Raw genomic sequence first — 17,092 nt, forward strand, 5'->3', positions numbered from 1 at the left:
CCTGGATCGCTCCCACGCCGCCGTCCTCCGCTGCCTGCAGCTATGAGAACCGGCTCCCTGCTCTGCCGTCAGTCAGAGCCAGTCTAGTGTAGGAGAAGTGCACCCACATATCTCTCCAGTGGCTGCTGGAGAGATACGAAAATAGCCCACTTCTCCTACACTAGACTGGCTCTGACTGACGGCAGAGCAGGGAGCCGGTTCTCATAGCTGCAGGCAGCGGAGGACGGCGGCGTGGGAGCGATCCAGGCGGATGGGGCTGGAGGAAGCCCCAGGTACTGTATAAAATATTCTCTTTATTTCATCTCTGGTTCTCTTTAACTAGGCTAACCTAGCGTGCTCAGTGTTGCAGCTTGTAATATCTTAGGGCCGTATTATCTACATTCTATTGGACTGTCAGGTGAACATCCTGCTTTTATTGCTTGTTGTGTGTAAACATTCAGAAACATGCACAGCTTTTATAACCTACAGTAATGGAGTGCAGGTGGGTGCACAGGGAGTGCACAGGAACATGAGTGACAATTGCTTCGCCTTCCACTTCTTCCAGGCCAAAGTGTGCAATCAGTGCTTTCGATGCTGGGTTTTGAAGTGGTTTCCGCTGTCATTACAGTGGAACCACCTTAGCTGCCCTGCGTGTCCTTGAGTTGGTTGCCGTGTTACAAAGTAGCAGCCTGTCACTGTGCCCGTGCATTACTGCATGAATTATAGTAGTTTTCTTACGCATAAACATGGACTTTCATACATTAACACACAATAGTCCAATCTTAGGACAACCGATATCATACCTGAAGGACATGCTCGCTGCTCTGCTCTTTCATCTGTAAGACATCCTTAACATATCGTGTAAAGGAAAGCCCTCCATCTCCTCCTGACGTCGCCAGAAATCCCATTGTGACGTCAACAATACTTAGTGCTTTGCAGATATCACTGAAGTCCTTCAGGTCTCTGCTTATGTCATCAGTTGTTGAAACTGATAAAGACTCCTAAAGGATCATAATAAAGAAAATGTAAATGATGCTTTGATACACAGTGGGAGACAACATTCTTGCTGGGAAGAATATATATATATTTAAAGATACATGCAATAAACAACTTATTTTGGGTCTTCACCATTTTTCAGGTGTCACAGTGAAAACCAGAAACTAGTGAATTGCACAGATCCTTCGATATATTATTCTACCAAGAAGGGGTGCTGTTTCCACCAGTGTATTTAATACCATGAACAAGTTAAATGGTGACCCACTGTGGAGTGGTGGACTACTGGAGATCTAGCATCAGCAATATGGAATAGTAAACCACTAGGACATTGTGGAATGTTGAAATAAAGTAGATCTAGCACCAGCGATCTGGAATGGTGGACCGGTGAAGACCTAGCTCCCACATTCTGGAGTGTTGGACTAAAGCAGGTAATTTGGGTGCTGTTCTATAAATACTGGTACTCTTAAATAAACAGGAGGCAAAAACAATAACTGGATGTGCTGAACTAGTGTTTTACAAAATACTTACTTCATTAACCTATTTTGGTTTCTGGACGTAGAAACTACGTCCAGAAACCATGTGCGCTACCGCGCGCCCCCGCGGCCGATTGCGCGTGGCACGCGCACTCCCGGCCGCGGATTCGGTAGTCAGGGAATCAATGTATCGGGCTACGGAGCCCGATCACTGATTCCTCTCCCCCGCTGAAAAAGCGACAGCTTCTCTCGGAAGCTGCGCCTTTTCTGGCCCTTCCCGATGCGCCACTCTAAGCGTGAGTTACGCTTAGAGTGACGTCATGTAAACAAACTCATGGCCGCCATCTTGTGGCCAAAAAGTAATACTACACCTGAAAATAAAAATAAATTAAAATCAACACACATTTACATTATAAATCTATTGTTTACCCCCCACCCTCCCAAAACTACCCAAATAAAATGTTTACTATAAAAAAAAAAAACCATTACAATAAAAAAAAAAAAAAAAACATGTAAATATTTACCTTAGGGTCTAAACTTTTTAAATATCAATGTAAAGATGAAATATTTCTATATTTTTTTTATTTTAAACTTGTTAATAGTGATAGATGCAAAATGGAAAAAATGCACCTTTATTTCCAAATAAAATATTGTCGCCATACATTGTGATAGGGACATAATTTTAACGGTGTAATAACCGGGACATATGGGCAAATACAATACGTGAGTTTTAATTATGGAGGCATGTATTATTTTAAAACTATAATGGCTGAAAACTGAGAAATAATGAATTTTTCCATTTTTTTCTTATTCTTCCTGTTAAAATGCGTTTACAGTAAAGTGGCTCTTAGCAAAATGTACCCCCCAAAGAAAGCCTAATTGGTGGTGGAAAAAACAAGATATAGATCAGTTCATTGTGATAAGTAGTGATAAAGTTATAGGCTAATGAATGGGAGGTGAACATTTCTCTCGTGAAAACCACGGAACCTGAATGGGTTAATACAAAAGCCCCTTATACATTCACCCATGTTAGAAACAAGATCCAACAGGGTACCCACCCTTAAAAAATAAATAAATAAATAAATAAAAAAGCAATAAGGGGCAGAGGGACAACAGAGCAGCAGGCATGTTGGCTGAGGTGGTTGTTTTCAGCCACCTCGGTCGAATTTAGTCAAGTGTATGTACAAGCCTGTAGGGAAGCTCCACACTGCTAGGTTGCCCCCACCTCCTCTCCACTTGCATGTTCTGCCCACTTCTGAGCTTCCTCAAGGCTCGCAAGAAATGGTGCAATTATCAATTATATAAAAAAAAGAGGAAATGGACTTTCTTTCAAGGAAATCGAAAGGGTGCATCAGTCTAGAAGGGGAAGAAACTGGGAAAGTGTACTGGTCCAAAAAGGAACCGGGTGGATTGTCACTTCAAGAAATAAAAGGCGTAAACACAAATCTACTTGTATTGGTTTTCTGCATGAAAGATCTTTCACTGTGACTGACTACGTACTTACGGTAATAGAACTAGAGGCAACCGGTGCAGAGGATCTGCCTGGTTTCGGCCACTTTCGCTTGCTTCATTATACATAAACCTCTGGATGTGTGATTATATATAAACGAGTGTTTGGGGGGGGCTGGGATGCGAATGGTACCCCCTTACAATATAACTATATGCACATGTAAAGAAACCCCATGAAAATTGATGTTTTGTTAAGATACAGTGCCTCTCGACATACAAATTCTAGCGATGTTGCTTTAACTGAAGCCTGAGTGTTGAGAAGCTAGTGATTGGACAGCCCTGGTTCTATGCTGCCCCACAAACCCCTCCTCCGACAGGTAAAGCACCAGAAAGTCCAGCAGTGTTGCTAGGTGGGATGCATATTGATTTTTTTACAATCCAAAAAGAAAATTTCATGCTTCTCCTGGTCTCCAATCGGTTTCAGGATGAGGGGGGACAACGGCGGAGGAGCGGACATGTGGCAACGTGAATGCAGAGGATGGAAACGGCAGCAATGTGAACCATGCAACACAGATGCCATGCATCCTGAGCATATGCACTTAGCACACCATTTCTGCATCTGCTGCATTTGTGTCGCAGTGTGAACCAACCCTTACACAGTATGGCCCAATGTTTAAGGGACTTTAGCGGTTAATAGCGAAGCCCCGATGCCCCAAAAGTCTGCATAGTCTTTGAGAAAATCGGTTTCAAGAATGCAAAGGAAAAATATTGTTTTTTACATTTTTCATTTTAAAAATTTGCATTTTGCATTTTTAAAATTGATTTTCTCAAAAAGTGCAAGGTCTTTTTGAAAAATTATTTTTTTGTCTTGTTCCCACTGTTCTCCTTAACCTCCTTGCCGGTTATCCCGAGCTCAGCTCGGGGTAACCTGCGCAGGAAGATTTCTCAGGCCCCGCTGGGCCGATTTGCATAATTTTTTTTTCCTACATGCAGCTAGCACTTTGCTAGCTGCGTGTGGTACGCGATCGCTGCGCTACCCGCCGATTTGCCGCTGCCCTCCGCGCCGAGCTGCACCCCCCCCCCCCGGTGACGTCATCCCACCCCGTCGCCACATGGCGACCGGGGAAGCCCTGCAGGAAATCCCATTCTGAACGGGATTTCCTGCTTACTCTAATCGCCGGAGGCGATCGGAGTGGGTGGGGGGATGCTGCTGCTCAGCGGCTATCATGTAGCGAGCCCTGGGCTCGCTACATGATTTGAAAAAAAAAATAAAAAAAAAAATGCTGCGCTGCCTCCTTGCCGGCGGGAATTGGACCAGCAAGGAGGTTAACATACATATATGGGAGATTTGCTATTAACTGCTAAAGTCAGCACAAAATTACGTGAAATTCCAAAATGTCCAGTTCTTGATTACATTTATAAACAACATTAAATTACAATTTTTCGTGAAATTACGAGTTTTAATCATTATTGCGAATTATGATGCAAAATTACAATTGTACGAAATTTGTGCTCATCACTAGTATTATTTACAGTACTGTAGAGATGAGAAAACAAGACAGAGAAGCATCTCATGAGAAGTTTTAAGCCTCATCTACACGCGTAGATGAGGCTCCGATGTGTGTTATCAATTGAGCCGCTGATGTGGCTCAATTGATAAGATCCGACAGGTCGGATCTTGCTACCGCCGATTCCCTGCTCGCTCCCCGTGAGGGGACAATGGCAGGGAATCGAGCGGAAGATAAGCGGCGCGGTGCGGGGACGAGCGAAGACGAGCGGGTATCGAATCGAAAGAGGCGGAAAGAGGCGATCCGGTGGTTAATCGAGCCGCCGGATCGCTGCGTGTAGATTTAGCTTTAAGGTAAGAAAACTGATAAGAAATGTTCCTCCCCGCCAGTCCTTGCTTACAAATTGATTTGGCACCGCTGCGGAGTATTGGCAAAATAATTACAGATACTCTGCGAACATTGTCAGCATTGCAGGTGTATGTTTAAATCTTCCATGTGACATCTAACCCTAACCTCTCTTGTACATATAACTCTTCCTGGCACTTAAACTAAAGCTCCTTCTTTACATTAACTCCTTACTCACACCTAATTTTAAAGGTGACCACACATATTTTGACTTGGCGGCCAATCAGCTATCCAGTTTGGTAATTATTATTGGATGAAAATCTATGTCGCCAAGAGCATGCCCGATCGACAATGTAAAAATCGGTCACTTATATCAATCGGATATGCTGCAAGATGTCAGGCTGTAGTGGTCGATTGGATGCGCAGAGATAATAGCGAGCAATAGTGTAATGAGCGATGAAGGCAGCCATCTCCTGCAAGGTACAAGGTCACACTCAGAGGAAGCTTCTGTACAGCTTGTAGGAGGCCTCTCGTAGCTGCAGGTGGAGCTAAAGCATTTGGCAGGAATGTTTTAGAGCAGTAGAAGGACCTGGAAGCTAATGTCCTGTAAGATGTCACAGGAAAGGGTCTTATCAGCTGACATTAGTAAACATACAGTACCTGAGGGACTTTATTCTTCACACCAATAAACAGGGCTTCGTAGTTTCTATCATATGACACCATGAGAGTTGGTAATCCCTGGAATTTCAGGAAAGTAAAGGATATTAGACATATCTCCAATACTGAGAGCAAGCATAAATCCAACCTTTTCAGGAGGAACAGTGTCATATCAGCTGTCACACTACCAGAGGCGTATCTAGGGAGAACAGCGCCTATGGCAAGCACTGAAATTGCGCCCCCCCCCCCCAACAACAACAAATACTTACCGCGCCTTCCGTTCCCCTCGTCACCTGACAATCTCCTGACCTGCAGTAATTGATGTTCTTTTGGCCGACCTGGGCAACTTGCATAACCTAGGACCTGGACAGTAACTGGGTCAAGCCCGAATGATGATACTACAGGAGCACGCTCATTCCCCTCGCTCCTGCATACGCGCTCCACTGCAGAGAAAAGTACACGCAGGACAGGAGCGAGCGCCCTCCTGTATGGTGACATCATTCAGCGTGGGCACGGGGAGAAGAAAGGACATACTGCGCATACACCGCAGTTTGTCCAGGTCCTTGCAGGTTATTATGCGAGTCGCTCGGGTCAGCCAAAAGAACATCAATTACTGCATGAGAACAGCGAGTGACAGGGGAACGGAAAGTGGTATTTACTTATCTAACCTTACACTACCCACAACATATGCCTGCCTATTTCACCTTCAGCAACTGGTATTTAAATAACAGAATTCCTTTAAGTGAACTTTACTTAGTGGACAGTCAACTGGTGGGTGAGTGATGATGATCACTTAATATAGAATATATATTACCTTATATAACTTATTTTCACTGTGCAGCCAGATGTGATGATGATTTCTCTCTCTCTGCTGTGATGGGCTTGGCTGGCCACCTAGCTGCTTCTCACACAGACAGTCAGTGGTGTGCACTTAATCTATGTGCACTCTCAATGTGTGCGTCACCTGACTGCCTGCTGCTGCTACATACACGCGCTGTCCCTCCTCTCCCACCCCATCAGCCCCAGCGGCATGGAGGCAGCCAATCAGGAGGGGGATCGCCGGTCGGGGATGAGATGCAGCAAGTAGCGCTGGCCTGGCCGCTGTTGCTATGGCGACCACCAGACGCTGGGAATCGGCGAATGGAGGAGGAGGATCGCCAGCCCCCGGGGATTGCGAGGCACTGTCTGGCAGCAAGTGGACTGACTGTGGAGCCGACATTACTACGGCGACCACAGATGCTGGGAGGAGGAGGATCGCCAGCCCCCGGGGATTGCGAGGCACTGTCTGGCAGCAAGTGGACTGACTGTGGAGCCGACATTACTACGGCGAACACAGATGCTGGGGGCGGGCAGCGCAGCGGGGAAGACCACCACTCCAGACTGGCGGAAGTGAAGGAAAGCCGTAGTAGCGGCGGCTGGGTGGTGGCTCCGGGCTCACTCACGCTGAGAGACAGTACCGCTCTCTCCTTCTGCAGGTGCCGGGGGGATGAGTGTACAATACAAAACAGCGCTGGCGGTGAGCCAGCTCAGCAATTTGGGAAGGCGTGCAGTGCATCCATGCATGCCAGGACTAGCGCAGGACACAGGGGAGATTTATTGATTACTGGGGATGCGCCGCCCCCCCCCCAGGTGAGGGGGGGGGGGGGGCCCATGGCAGGTGCCCTATGTGCACCCCTGTAGATACGCCCCTTGCACACTACACATAGTCCACATAATAACATAACACAATATATAAATCAAATAAAATAATATTTTAAGTAAATTATATTATTTTTATGTCATCCCCAAGGTGGTGGGAATACCCTGCCGTAATTTTGGTTTCTGCCAATTTCACAATTGTGACAATCCTCTCCAATCATTTATTCATCTGCCCCTCCTACAATTGTAAGATTTCCCTGTAGAAATGTGTGTCTCCTTCCCTCCCACAATGATGACATTTACCTGCAGTAGTGTGTCTCCTCCCCTCCCACAATGATGACATTTACCTGCAGTAGTGTGTCTCCTCCCCTCCCACAATGATGAGATCTCCCTGCAGTAGTTTGTGTCTCCTTCCCTCCCACAATGGTTAGATTTCCCTGCAGGAGTTTGTGTCTCCTCCCCTCCCACAATGGTTAGATTTCCCTGCAGGAGTTTGTGTCTCCTCCCCTCCCACAATGGTTAGATTTCCCTGCAGGAGTTTGTGTCTCCTCCCCTCCCACAATGGTAAGATTTACCTCCAGTAGTTTGTGTCTCCTCCTCTCCCACAATGGTGAGATTTCACTGCAGGAGTTTGTGTATCCTCCCCTCCCACATTGGTGAGATCTCCCTGCAGTAGTTTGTGTCTCCTCCTGCCACAATGGTGAGATTTTCCTGCAGTAGTTTGTGTCTCCTCCCTTCCCACAATAGAGATATCTCCCTGCAGTAGTTTGTGTCTCCTTCTGCCACAATGGTGAGATCTCCCTGCAGTAGTTTGTTTCTCCTCCCCTTCCACAATGGTGAGATTTCCCTGCAGTAGTTTGTGTTTCCTCCCTTCCCACAATGGTGAGCTCTCCCTGCAGTAGTTTGTGTCTCCTTCCCTCCCACAATGGTGAATTTCCCTGCAGTAGTTTGTGTCTCCTTCCCTCCCACAATGGTGAGATTTCCCTGCAGGAGTTTGTGTCTCCTCCCTTCCCACAATGGTGAGATCTCCCTGCAGTAGTCTGTGTCTCCTCCCTTCCCACAATGGTGAGATCTCCCTGCAGTAGTCTGTGTCTCCTCCCTTCCCACAATGGTGAGATCTCCCTGCAGTAGTCTGTGTCTCCTCCCTTCCCACATTGGTGAGATTTCCCTGCAGTAGTTTGTGTCTCCTCCCCTCCCACATTGGTGAGATTTCCCTGCAGTAGTTTGTGTCTCCTCCCTTTCCACAATGGTGAGATTTTCCTGCAGTAGTTTGTGTCTCCTCCCCACCCACAAAGGTGAGATCTCCCTGCAGTAGTTTGTGTCTCCTCCCCACCCACAAAGGTGAGATCTCCCTGCAGTAGTTTGTGTCTCCTCCCCTCCCATATTGGTGAGATTTCCCTGCAGTAATTTGTGTCTCCTTCTGCCACAATGGTGAGATTTTCCTGCAGTAGTTTGTGTCTCCTCCCCTCCCACAATGGTGAGATCTCCCTGCAGTAATTTGTGTCTCCTCCCCTCCCACAATGGTGAGATTTCCCTGCAGTAGTTTGTGTCTCCTTCCCTCCCACAATGGTTAGATTTCCCTGCAGGAGTTTGTGTCTCCTCCCCTCCCACAATGGTTAGATTTCCCTGCAGGAGTTTGTGTCTCCTCCCCTCCCACAATGGTAAGATTTACCTCCAGTAGTTTGTGTCTCCTCCTCTCCCACAATGGTGAGATTTCACTGCAGGAGTTTGTGTATCCTCCCCTCCCACATTGGTGAGATCTCCCTGCAGTAGTTTGTGTCTCCTCCTGCCACAATGGTGAGATTTTCCTGCAGTAGTTTGTGTCTCCTCCCTTCCCACAATAGAGATATCTCCCTGCAGTAGTTTGTGTCTCCTTCTGCCACAATGGTGAGATCTCCCTGCAGTAGTTTGTTTCTCCTCCCCTTCCACAATGGTGAGATTTCCCTGCAGTAGTTTGTGTTTCCTCCCTTCCCACAATGGTGAGCTCTCCCTGCAGTAGTTTGTGTCTCCTTCCCTCCCACAATGGTGAATTTCCCTGCAGTAGTTTGTGTCTCCTTCCCTCCCACAATGGTGAGATTTCCCTGCAGGAGTTTGTGTCTCCTCCCTTCCCACAATGGTGAGATCTCCCTGCAGTAGTCTGTGTCTCCTCCCTTCCCACAATGGTGAGATCTCCCTGCAGTAGTCTGTGTCTCCTCCCTTCCCACAATGGTGAGATCTCCCTGCAGTAGTCTGTGTCTCCTCCCTTCCCACATTGGTGAGATTTCCCTGCAGTAGTTTGTGTCTCCTCCCCTCCCACATTGGTGAGATTTCCCTGCAGTAGTTTGTGTCTCCTCCCTTTCCACAATGGTGAGATTTTCCTGCAGTAGTTTGTGTCTCCTCCCCACCCACAAAGGTGAGATCTCCCTGCAGTAGTTTGTGTCTCCTCCCCACCCACAAAGGTGAGATCTCCCTGCAGTAGTTTGTGTCTCCTCCCCTCCCATATTGGTGAGATTTCCCTGCAGTAATTTGTGTCTCCTTCTGCCACAATGGTGAGATTTTCCTGCAGTAGTTTGTGTCTCCTCCCCTCCCACAATGGTGAGATCTCCCTGCAGTAATTTGTGTCTCCTCCCCTCCCACAATGGTGAGATTTCCCTGCAGTAGTTTGTGTCTCCTTCCCTCCCACAATGGTTAGATTTCCCTGCAGGAGTTTGTGTCTCCTCCCCTCCCACAATGGTTAGATTTCCCTGCAGGAGTTTGTGTCTCCTCCCCTCCCACAATGGTAAGATTTACCTCCAGTAGTTTGTGTCTCCTCCTCTCCCACAATGGTGAGATTTCACTGCAGGAGTTTGTGTATCCTCCCCTCCCACATTGGTGAGATCTCCCTGCAGTAGTTTGTGTCTCCTCCTGCCACAATGGTGAGATTTTCCTGCAGTAGTTTGTGTCTCCTCCCTTCCCACAATAGAGATATCTCCCTGCAGTAGTTTGTGTCTCCTTCTGCCACAATGGTGAGATCTCCCTGCAGTAGTTTGTTTCTCCTCCCCTTCCACAATGGTGAGATTTCCCTGCAGTAGTTTGTGTTTCCTCCCTTCCCACAATGGTGAGCTCTCCCTGCAGTAGTTTGTGTCTCCTTCCCTCCCACAATGGTGAATTTCCCTGCAGTAGTTTGTGTCTCCTTCCCTCCCACAATGGTGAGATTTCCCTGCAGGAGTTTGTGTCTCCTCCCTTCCCACAATGGTGAGATCTCCCTGCAGTAGTCTGTGTCTCCTCCCTTCCCACAATGGTGAGATCTCCCTGCAGTAGTCTGTGTCTCCTCCCTTCCCACAATGGTGAGATCTCCCTGCAGTAGTCTGTGTCTCCTCCCTTCCCACATTGGTGAGATTTCCCTGCAGTAGTTTGTGTCTCCTCCCCTCCCACATTGGTGAGATTTCCCTGCAGTAGTTTGTGTCTCCTCCCTTTCCACAATGGTGAGATTTTCCTGCAGTAGTTTGTGTCTCCTCCCCACCCACAAAGGTGAGATCTCCCTGCAGTAGTTTGTGTCTCCTCCCCACCCACAAAGGTGAGATCTCCCTGCAGTAGTTTGTGTCTCCTCCCCTCCCATATTGGTGAGATTTCCCTGCAGTAATTTGTGTCTCCTTCTGCCACAATGGTGAGATTTTCCTGCAGTAGTTTGTGTCTCCTCCCCTCCCACAATGGTGAGATCTCCCTGCAGTAATTTGTGTCTCCTTCTGCCACAATGGTGAGATTTTCCAGCAGTAGTTTGTGTCTCCTCCCTTCCCACAATGGTGACATTTCCCTGCAGGAGTTTGTGTATCCTCCCCTCCCACAATGGTGAGATTTCCCTGCAGGAGTTTGTGTCTCCTCCCCTCCCACATTGGTGAGATCTCACTGCAGTAGTTTTTGTCCACTTCCCTCCCACAATGGTGAGATCTCCCTGCAGTATTTTGTGTCTCCTCCCCTCCCACATTGGTGAGATTTCCCTGCAGTAATTTGTGTCTCCTCCCTTCCCACAATGGTGAGATTTTCCTGCAGTAGTTTGTGTCTCCTCCCTTCCCACAATGGTGAGATCTCCCTGCAGTAGTTTGTGTCTCCTTCCTTCCCACAATGGTGACATTTCCCTGCAGTAGTTTGTGTCTCCTCCCTTCCCACAATGGTGAGATTTCCCTGCAGTAGTTTGTGTCTCCTCCCCTCACACATTGGTGAGATTTCCCTGCAAAAGTTTGTGTCTCCTCCTGCCACAATGGTGATATTTCCCTGCAGTAGTTTGTGTCTCCTCCCCTCCCACAATGGTGAAATCTTCCTGCAGTAGTTTGTGTCTCCTCCCTTCCCGCAATGGTGAGCTCTCCCTGCAGTAGTTTGTGTCTCCTCCCTTCCCACAATGGTGAGCTCTCCCTGCAGTAGTTTGCGTCTCCTCCCCTTCCACAATGGTGAGATTTCCCTGCAGTAGTTTGTGTTTCCTCCCTTCCCACAATGGTGAGCTCTCCCTGCAGTAGTTTGTGTCTCCTTCCCTCCCACAATGGTGAATTTCCCTGCAGTAGTTTGTGTCTCCTTCCCTCCCACAATGGTGAGATTTCCCTGCAGGAGTTTGTGCCTCCTCCCTTCCCACAATGGTGAGATCTCCCTGCAGTAGTCTGTGTCTCCTCCCTTCCCACATTGGTGAGATTTCCCTGCAGTAGTTTGTGTCTCCTCCCCTCCCACATTGGTGAGATTTCCCTGCAAAAGTTTGTGTCTCCTCCTGCCACAATGGTGATATTTCCCTGCAGTAGTTTGTGTCTCCTCCCTTCCCACAATGGTGAGCTCTCCCTGCAGTAGTTTGTGTCTCCTCCCCTCCCACAATGGTGAATGTCCCTGCAGTAGTTTGTGTCTCCTCCCTTCCCACAATGGTGAGATTTCCCTGCAGGAGTTTGTGTCTCCTCCCCTCCCACAATGGTGAGATTTCCCTGCAGTAGTTTGTGTCTCCTCCCTTCCCACAATGGTGAGATTTCCCTGCAGGAGTTTGTGTCTCCTCCCCTCCCACAATGGTGAGATTTCCCTGCAGTAGTTTGTGTCTCCTCCCTTCCCACAATGGTGAGATTTCCCTGCAGGAGTTTGTGTCTCCTCCCCTCCCACAATGGTGAAATCTTCCTGCAGTAGTTTGTGTCTCCTCCCTTCCCGCAATGGTGAGCTCTCCCTGCAGTAGTTTGTGTCTCCTCCCTTCCCACAATGGTGAGCTCTCCCTGCAGTAGTTTGCGTCTCCTCCCCTTCCACAATGGTGAGATTTCCCTGCAGTAGTTTGTGTTTCCTCCCTTCCCACAATGGTGAGCTCTCCCTGCAGTAGTTTGTGTCTCCTTCCCTCCCACAATGGTGAATTTCCCTGCAGTAGTTTGTGTCTCCTTCCCTCCCACAATGGTGAGATTTCCCTGCAGGAGTTTGTGTCTCCTCCCCTCCCACAATGGTGAGATTTCCCTGCGGTAGTTTGTGTCTCCTCTCTTCCCACAATGGTGAGATTTCCCTGCAGGAGTTTGTGTCTCCTCCCCTCCCACAATGGTGAAATCTTCCTGCAGTAGTTTGTGTCTCCTCCCTTCCCGCAATGGTGAGCTCTCCCTGCAGTAGTTTGTGTCTCCTCCCTTCCCACAATGGTGAGCTCTCCCTGCAGTAGTTTGCGTCTCCTCCCCTTCCACAATGGTGAGATTTCCCTGCAGTAGTTTGTGTTTCCTCCCTTCCCACAATGGTGAGCTCTCCCTGCAGTAGTTTGTGTCTCCTTCCCTCCCACAATGGTGAATTTCCCTGCAGTAGTTTGTGTCTCCTTCCCTCCCACAATGGTGAGATTTCCCTGCAGGAGTTTGTGCCTCCTCCCTTCCCACAATGGTGAGATCTCCCTGCAGTAGTCTGTGTCTCCTCCCTTCCCACATTGGTGAGATTTCCCTGCAGTAGTTTGTGTCTCCTCCCCTCCCACATTGGTGAGATTTCCCTGCAGTAGTTTGTGTCTCCTCCCTTCCCACAATGGTGAGATTTCCCTGCGGTAGTTTGTGTCTCCTCCCCTCCCACAATGGTGAGATCTCCCTGCAGGAGTTTGTGGGAAGGGAGGAGACAAAAACTACTGCAGGAAAATCTCACCATTGTGGCGGAAGGAGACACAAACTACTGCAGGGAGATCTCACCATTGTGGGAGGGGAGGAGACACAAACTACTGCAGGAAAATCTCACCATTGTGGGAAGGGAGGAGACACAAACTACTGCAGGGAAATCTCACCAATGTGGGAGGGGAGGAGACACAAACTACTGCAGGGAAATCTTACCATTGTGGGAGGGGAGGAGACACAAACTACTGCAGGGAAATCTCACCATTGTGGGAAGGGAGGAGACACAAACTACTGCAGTGAAATGCCACCATTGTGGGAAGGGAGGAGACACAAACTACTGCAGTGAAATCTCACCATTGTGGCAGAAGGAGACACAATGGTGACATTTTACTGCAGTAGTTTGTGTCTCCTACCTTCCCACAATGGTGAGATTTCCCTGCAGGAGTTTGTGTCTCCTCCCCTCCCACAATGGTAAGATTTCTCTGCAGTAGTTTGTGTCTCCTCCCCTCCCACATTGGTGAGATTTCCCTGCATTAGTTTGTGTCTCCTCCCTTCCCACAATGGTGAGATTTTCCTGCAGTAGTTTGTGTCTCCTCCCCTCCCACATTGGTGAGATCTCACTGCAGTAGTTTTTTTCCACTTCCCTCCCACAATGGTGAGATCTCCCTGCAGTAATTTGTGTCTCCTCCCCTCCCACAATGGTGAGATCTCCCTGCAGTAGTTTGTGTCTCCTCCCCTCCCACAATGGTAAGATCTCCCTGCAGTAGTTTGTGTCTCCTCCCCTCCCACATTGGTGAGATCTTCCTGCAGTAGTTTGTGTCTCCTCTCCTGTCACAATTGTGAGATCTCCCTGCAGTAGTTTGTTTCTCCTCCCCTCCCACAATGGTAAGATCTCCCTGCAGTAGTTTGTGTCTCCTCCCCTCCCACATTGGTAAGATCTTCCTGCAGTAGTTTGTGTCTCCTTCCCTCCCACAATGGTAAGATCTCCCTGCAGTAGTTTGTGTCTCCTCCCCTCCCACAATGGTAAGATCTCCCTGCAGTAGTTTGTGTCTCCTCCCCTCCCACAATGGTAAGATCTCCCTGCAGTAGTTTGTGTCTCCTCCCCTCCCACAATGGTAAGATCTCCCTGCAGTAGTTTGTGTCTCCTCCCCTCCCACAATGGTAAGATCTCCCTGCAGTAGTTTGTGTCTCCTCCCCTCCCACAATGGTAAGATCTCCCTGCAGTAGTTTGTGTCTCCTCCCCTCCCACAATGGTAAGATCTCCCTGCAGTAGTTTGTGTCTCCTCCCCTCCCACAATGGTAAAATCTCCCTGCAGTAGTTTGTGTCTCCTCCCCTCCCACAATGGTAAGATCTCCCTGCAGTAGTTTGTGTCTCCTCTCCTGTCACAATTGTGAGATATGGTCTGCATATGTTTGGGTGGGCTGGAAGCTACTCTTCTTTAGACATTTTCATGTTACAGGAAAAGGGAGGTATTAAGGCACTGCTGGGTGGCACCTGAATGAGGTGGAGTTCTGACATTGTAAAGTGAGTGATGTACTGTATATGTTTGGAAGAGTGGAAGGTTATATGTACAATTAGTGCTGCTCGGATACCACTTTTCACTATCTGGAACTAATTTGGATCCGGATACCCCTCTATCCGATCCGGGTCGGATATCTGGATCAAAAAATTTCCAATCCGAATTCGGGATGGATATCCGGATTGAAAACCGGAAATGGCCTTTAAATTGCTTTAAAAACTTTTTCTAGGGTATATGAGGCATGTAGCATCATTATTTTGTAAAGGGGAACACTAATTGATGGTGGGGACTTAAAATCCCCCCCCCCCCTCAAAAAAAATGGCTGTCAAAATGCCAAGTGCAAGGTGCAAAGTGCAAGGTGCAAGGTGCAAAGTGCAAGGTGCAAGGTGCAAAGTGCAAGGTGCCAAGTGACAGACAGCAGAGGAGAAGACACTAGTGTACACTTATCGTCACACTGGCACTGCTCAGCAGCACAGCAGTTCTGTAGTAAGCTAACACAGTAGTACTCTACTCTAACTAACTAGCACTGACTGCAGTACTACAGTACTAACTACACAATAACACAGTAATCCTATTCCCTAACCTAACCTACACTGTAGCTAAGGCTAGCAGCAGCTGGCCTGATCTGTGCACACTAGTGACACTACACACAGACACATAGCAGCTGCCTGCAGCACACACTCTGACTGTCAGACAATGACATCAAGCTAATTAATCACTGAACACTGTGTGTGTAGACAGCCCTGCTAGGCCAGCAGCCAGCAATGGAGCACAGCACACATTCTGACTGTCAGACAATGACATCAATCAAGCTAATTAGCGATTTAACAATGGTGTACATAGTGAATGAGTTAATCACTAACAGCTTTAGGTTATATCACTGTGTAAGCACTTGCTAGGCCAGCAGCACTGGAGCATGTCTCTCAGTGTGCATTCAGCAAACCAGGACAATATGTCTCATCATGGTAGCCCTCCTTATTATACAGGGGGGCTGGCCAGTGTTCCTCTCTGTGATTGGGCGCCAGGGTTTAGGCTGGGAGCCTTCTGATTGGCTCAATTAGGTCAGGTGGGGCTGGCCAGGGTTCCCCTCTGTGATTGGTTGCTGGGGTTTCTGCTGGGAGCCCTCTGATTGGCTCCCACAATGTCCTGGACCTCTTACAGTATTTCAATGGTCAGATATCCGTGGATATCCGTAATATCCACGGATATCCGCATAGCCCAGCCAATTATTAGCGGATAGCTATCCGGATTTTGGCCCAGGTATCCGGAATCCGAATCCGGGTGGATAGCTGAAAAAGTTCGGATTTTCAGGGTTACCCGGATATCCGGAATCCTGATGAGCAGCACTGATGTACATGGGATAGGAGGGGACGGCTCAAAGAAAAATCTGCTTTACTTACAGCCAAGGTGATCTTTGGTTTCCCTTGGAATAAGCGGGAAGCGATTTGGCGTTGGATCTTTGGGAAGTCCATGTCTTGCAGTGTCTCCTTGCCACCCTCCAGACTATAATGGCAGCTGGATAAGATTATTGGCATCAGATCCCTCTCCATGTCATAAGTGATCACATGCAAGTCCACCACTTCTGATGCTGTAATGGAATACCTACACAAAGAGAAATGGAGTGTGATGTAGGCGCAGTAAGGGGGCTACTTGTTAACAGGACCCACACATTCTTCAGAAGCAGGTCTGTGATACCTACAGCATTAACCTCCCGGGCCTTTAATTTCTGACTGGATTTCCTTTTCAAAAGTAGTATTTATTTATTTTTTTTATATTGTAAGCCTGAAATGTACTGAGATCAGGCCAAACTAGGGTCTAGTAGACATTTTGAGTAAATACTGTACCCTGCCAAAACAATAGTTTTCCAATACACCTCCTGCATGTGTTAATGCTTGAGATAAGGACCAGCAAGGAGTCAGTTGCAATATATAAATACGGACAGCACTGGTATCAAATGAGCCTTGCCCACATAGCTCCGTGCTATCTAGAAGTTCGCCCTCTTAGGGCTGGTTTGACTTAAAATGGGGTAGAAAAATTATTCTAGGGGCCGCCTAACACCCACCCCTAAGCAGCATTAGGGGCATTTTATTTAGATAAATACCACCCCGTCATCCTTCTGAGCTTGCCCAGGTCTCCCCCCAACTGTATTTTGGTGCCCAGAACCCCTGCAGAGATTTTGTAAGTATAGTGACTCACCTGTCCCATTTTTAGCATTATTCCACTAGTCTGTGCACTTCTGTCTTCATCCTCACAAGAGCACCTCTTCTCCATGACCCAGCGCACATTATTACATAATAACATGGTTCTGGGTCACTGAGAACATACAGCCAGAGAGATGAAGACAGGAGTGCATGGACTGATGGAGGACACCAGCCGGGACAGGTGAGTCGCTATGCTACCCAAAATTGTGCATGCGCCCCGGAAAATACAATAAAGTGCAGAGGGGACCTGAGGGTGAATGGGGGGCTGGCAGCACCCTGGGCTCTGTA

General features: G+C 48.0%; 1 protein-coding gene across 1 annotated transcript in view; it reads right to left on the minus strand.

Moving 5' to 3' along the window:
• LOC137504562 (E3 ubiquitin-protein ligase RNF213-like) overlaps nucleotides 1–17,092 on the minus strand; it is a 526,907-nt gene that overhangs the window by 40,233 nt on the left and 469,582 nt on the right. Inside the window, exons 51-53 of the mRNA XM_068233144.1 lie at nucleotides 16,004–16,205; nucleotides 5,411–5,488; nucleotides 783–980 (exon numbers count right to left, since the gene is read on the minus strand). Of these exons, the coding sequence (XP_068089245.1) occupies nucleotides 783–980; nucleotides 5,411–5,488; nucleotides 16,004–16,205 (478 nt within the window). The remainder of the gene's footprint in view (nucleotides 1–782; nucleotides 981–5,410; nucleotides 5,489–16,003; nucleotides 16,206–17,092) is intronic.

The sequence above is a fragment of the Hyperolius riggenbachi genome, chromosome 4 (genome assembly GCF_040937935.1).
Source record: "Hyperolius riggenbachi isolate aHypRig1 chromosome 4, aHypRig1.pri, whole genome shotgun sequence".
NCBI lineage: Eukaryota > Metazoa > Chordata > Amphibia > Anura > Hyperoliidae > Hyperolius > Hyperolius riggenbachi.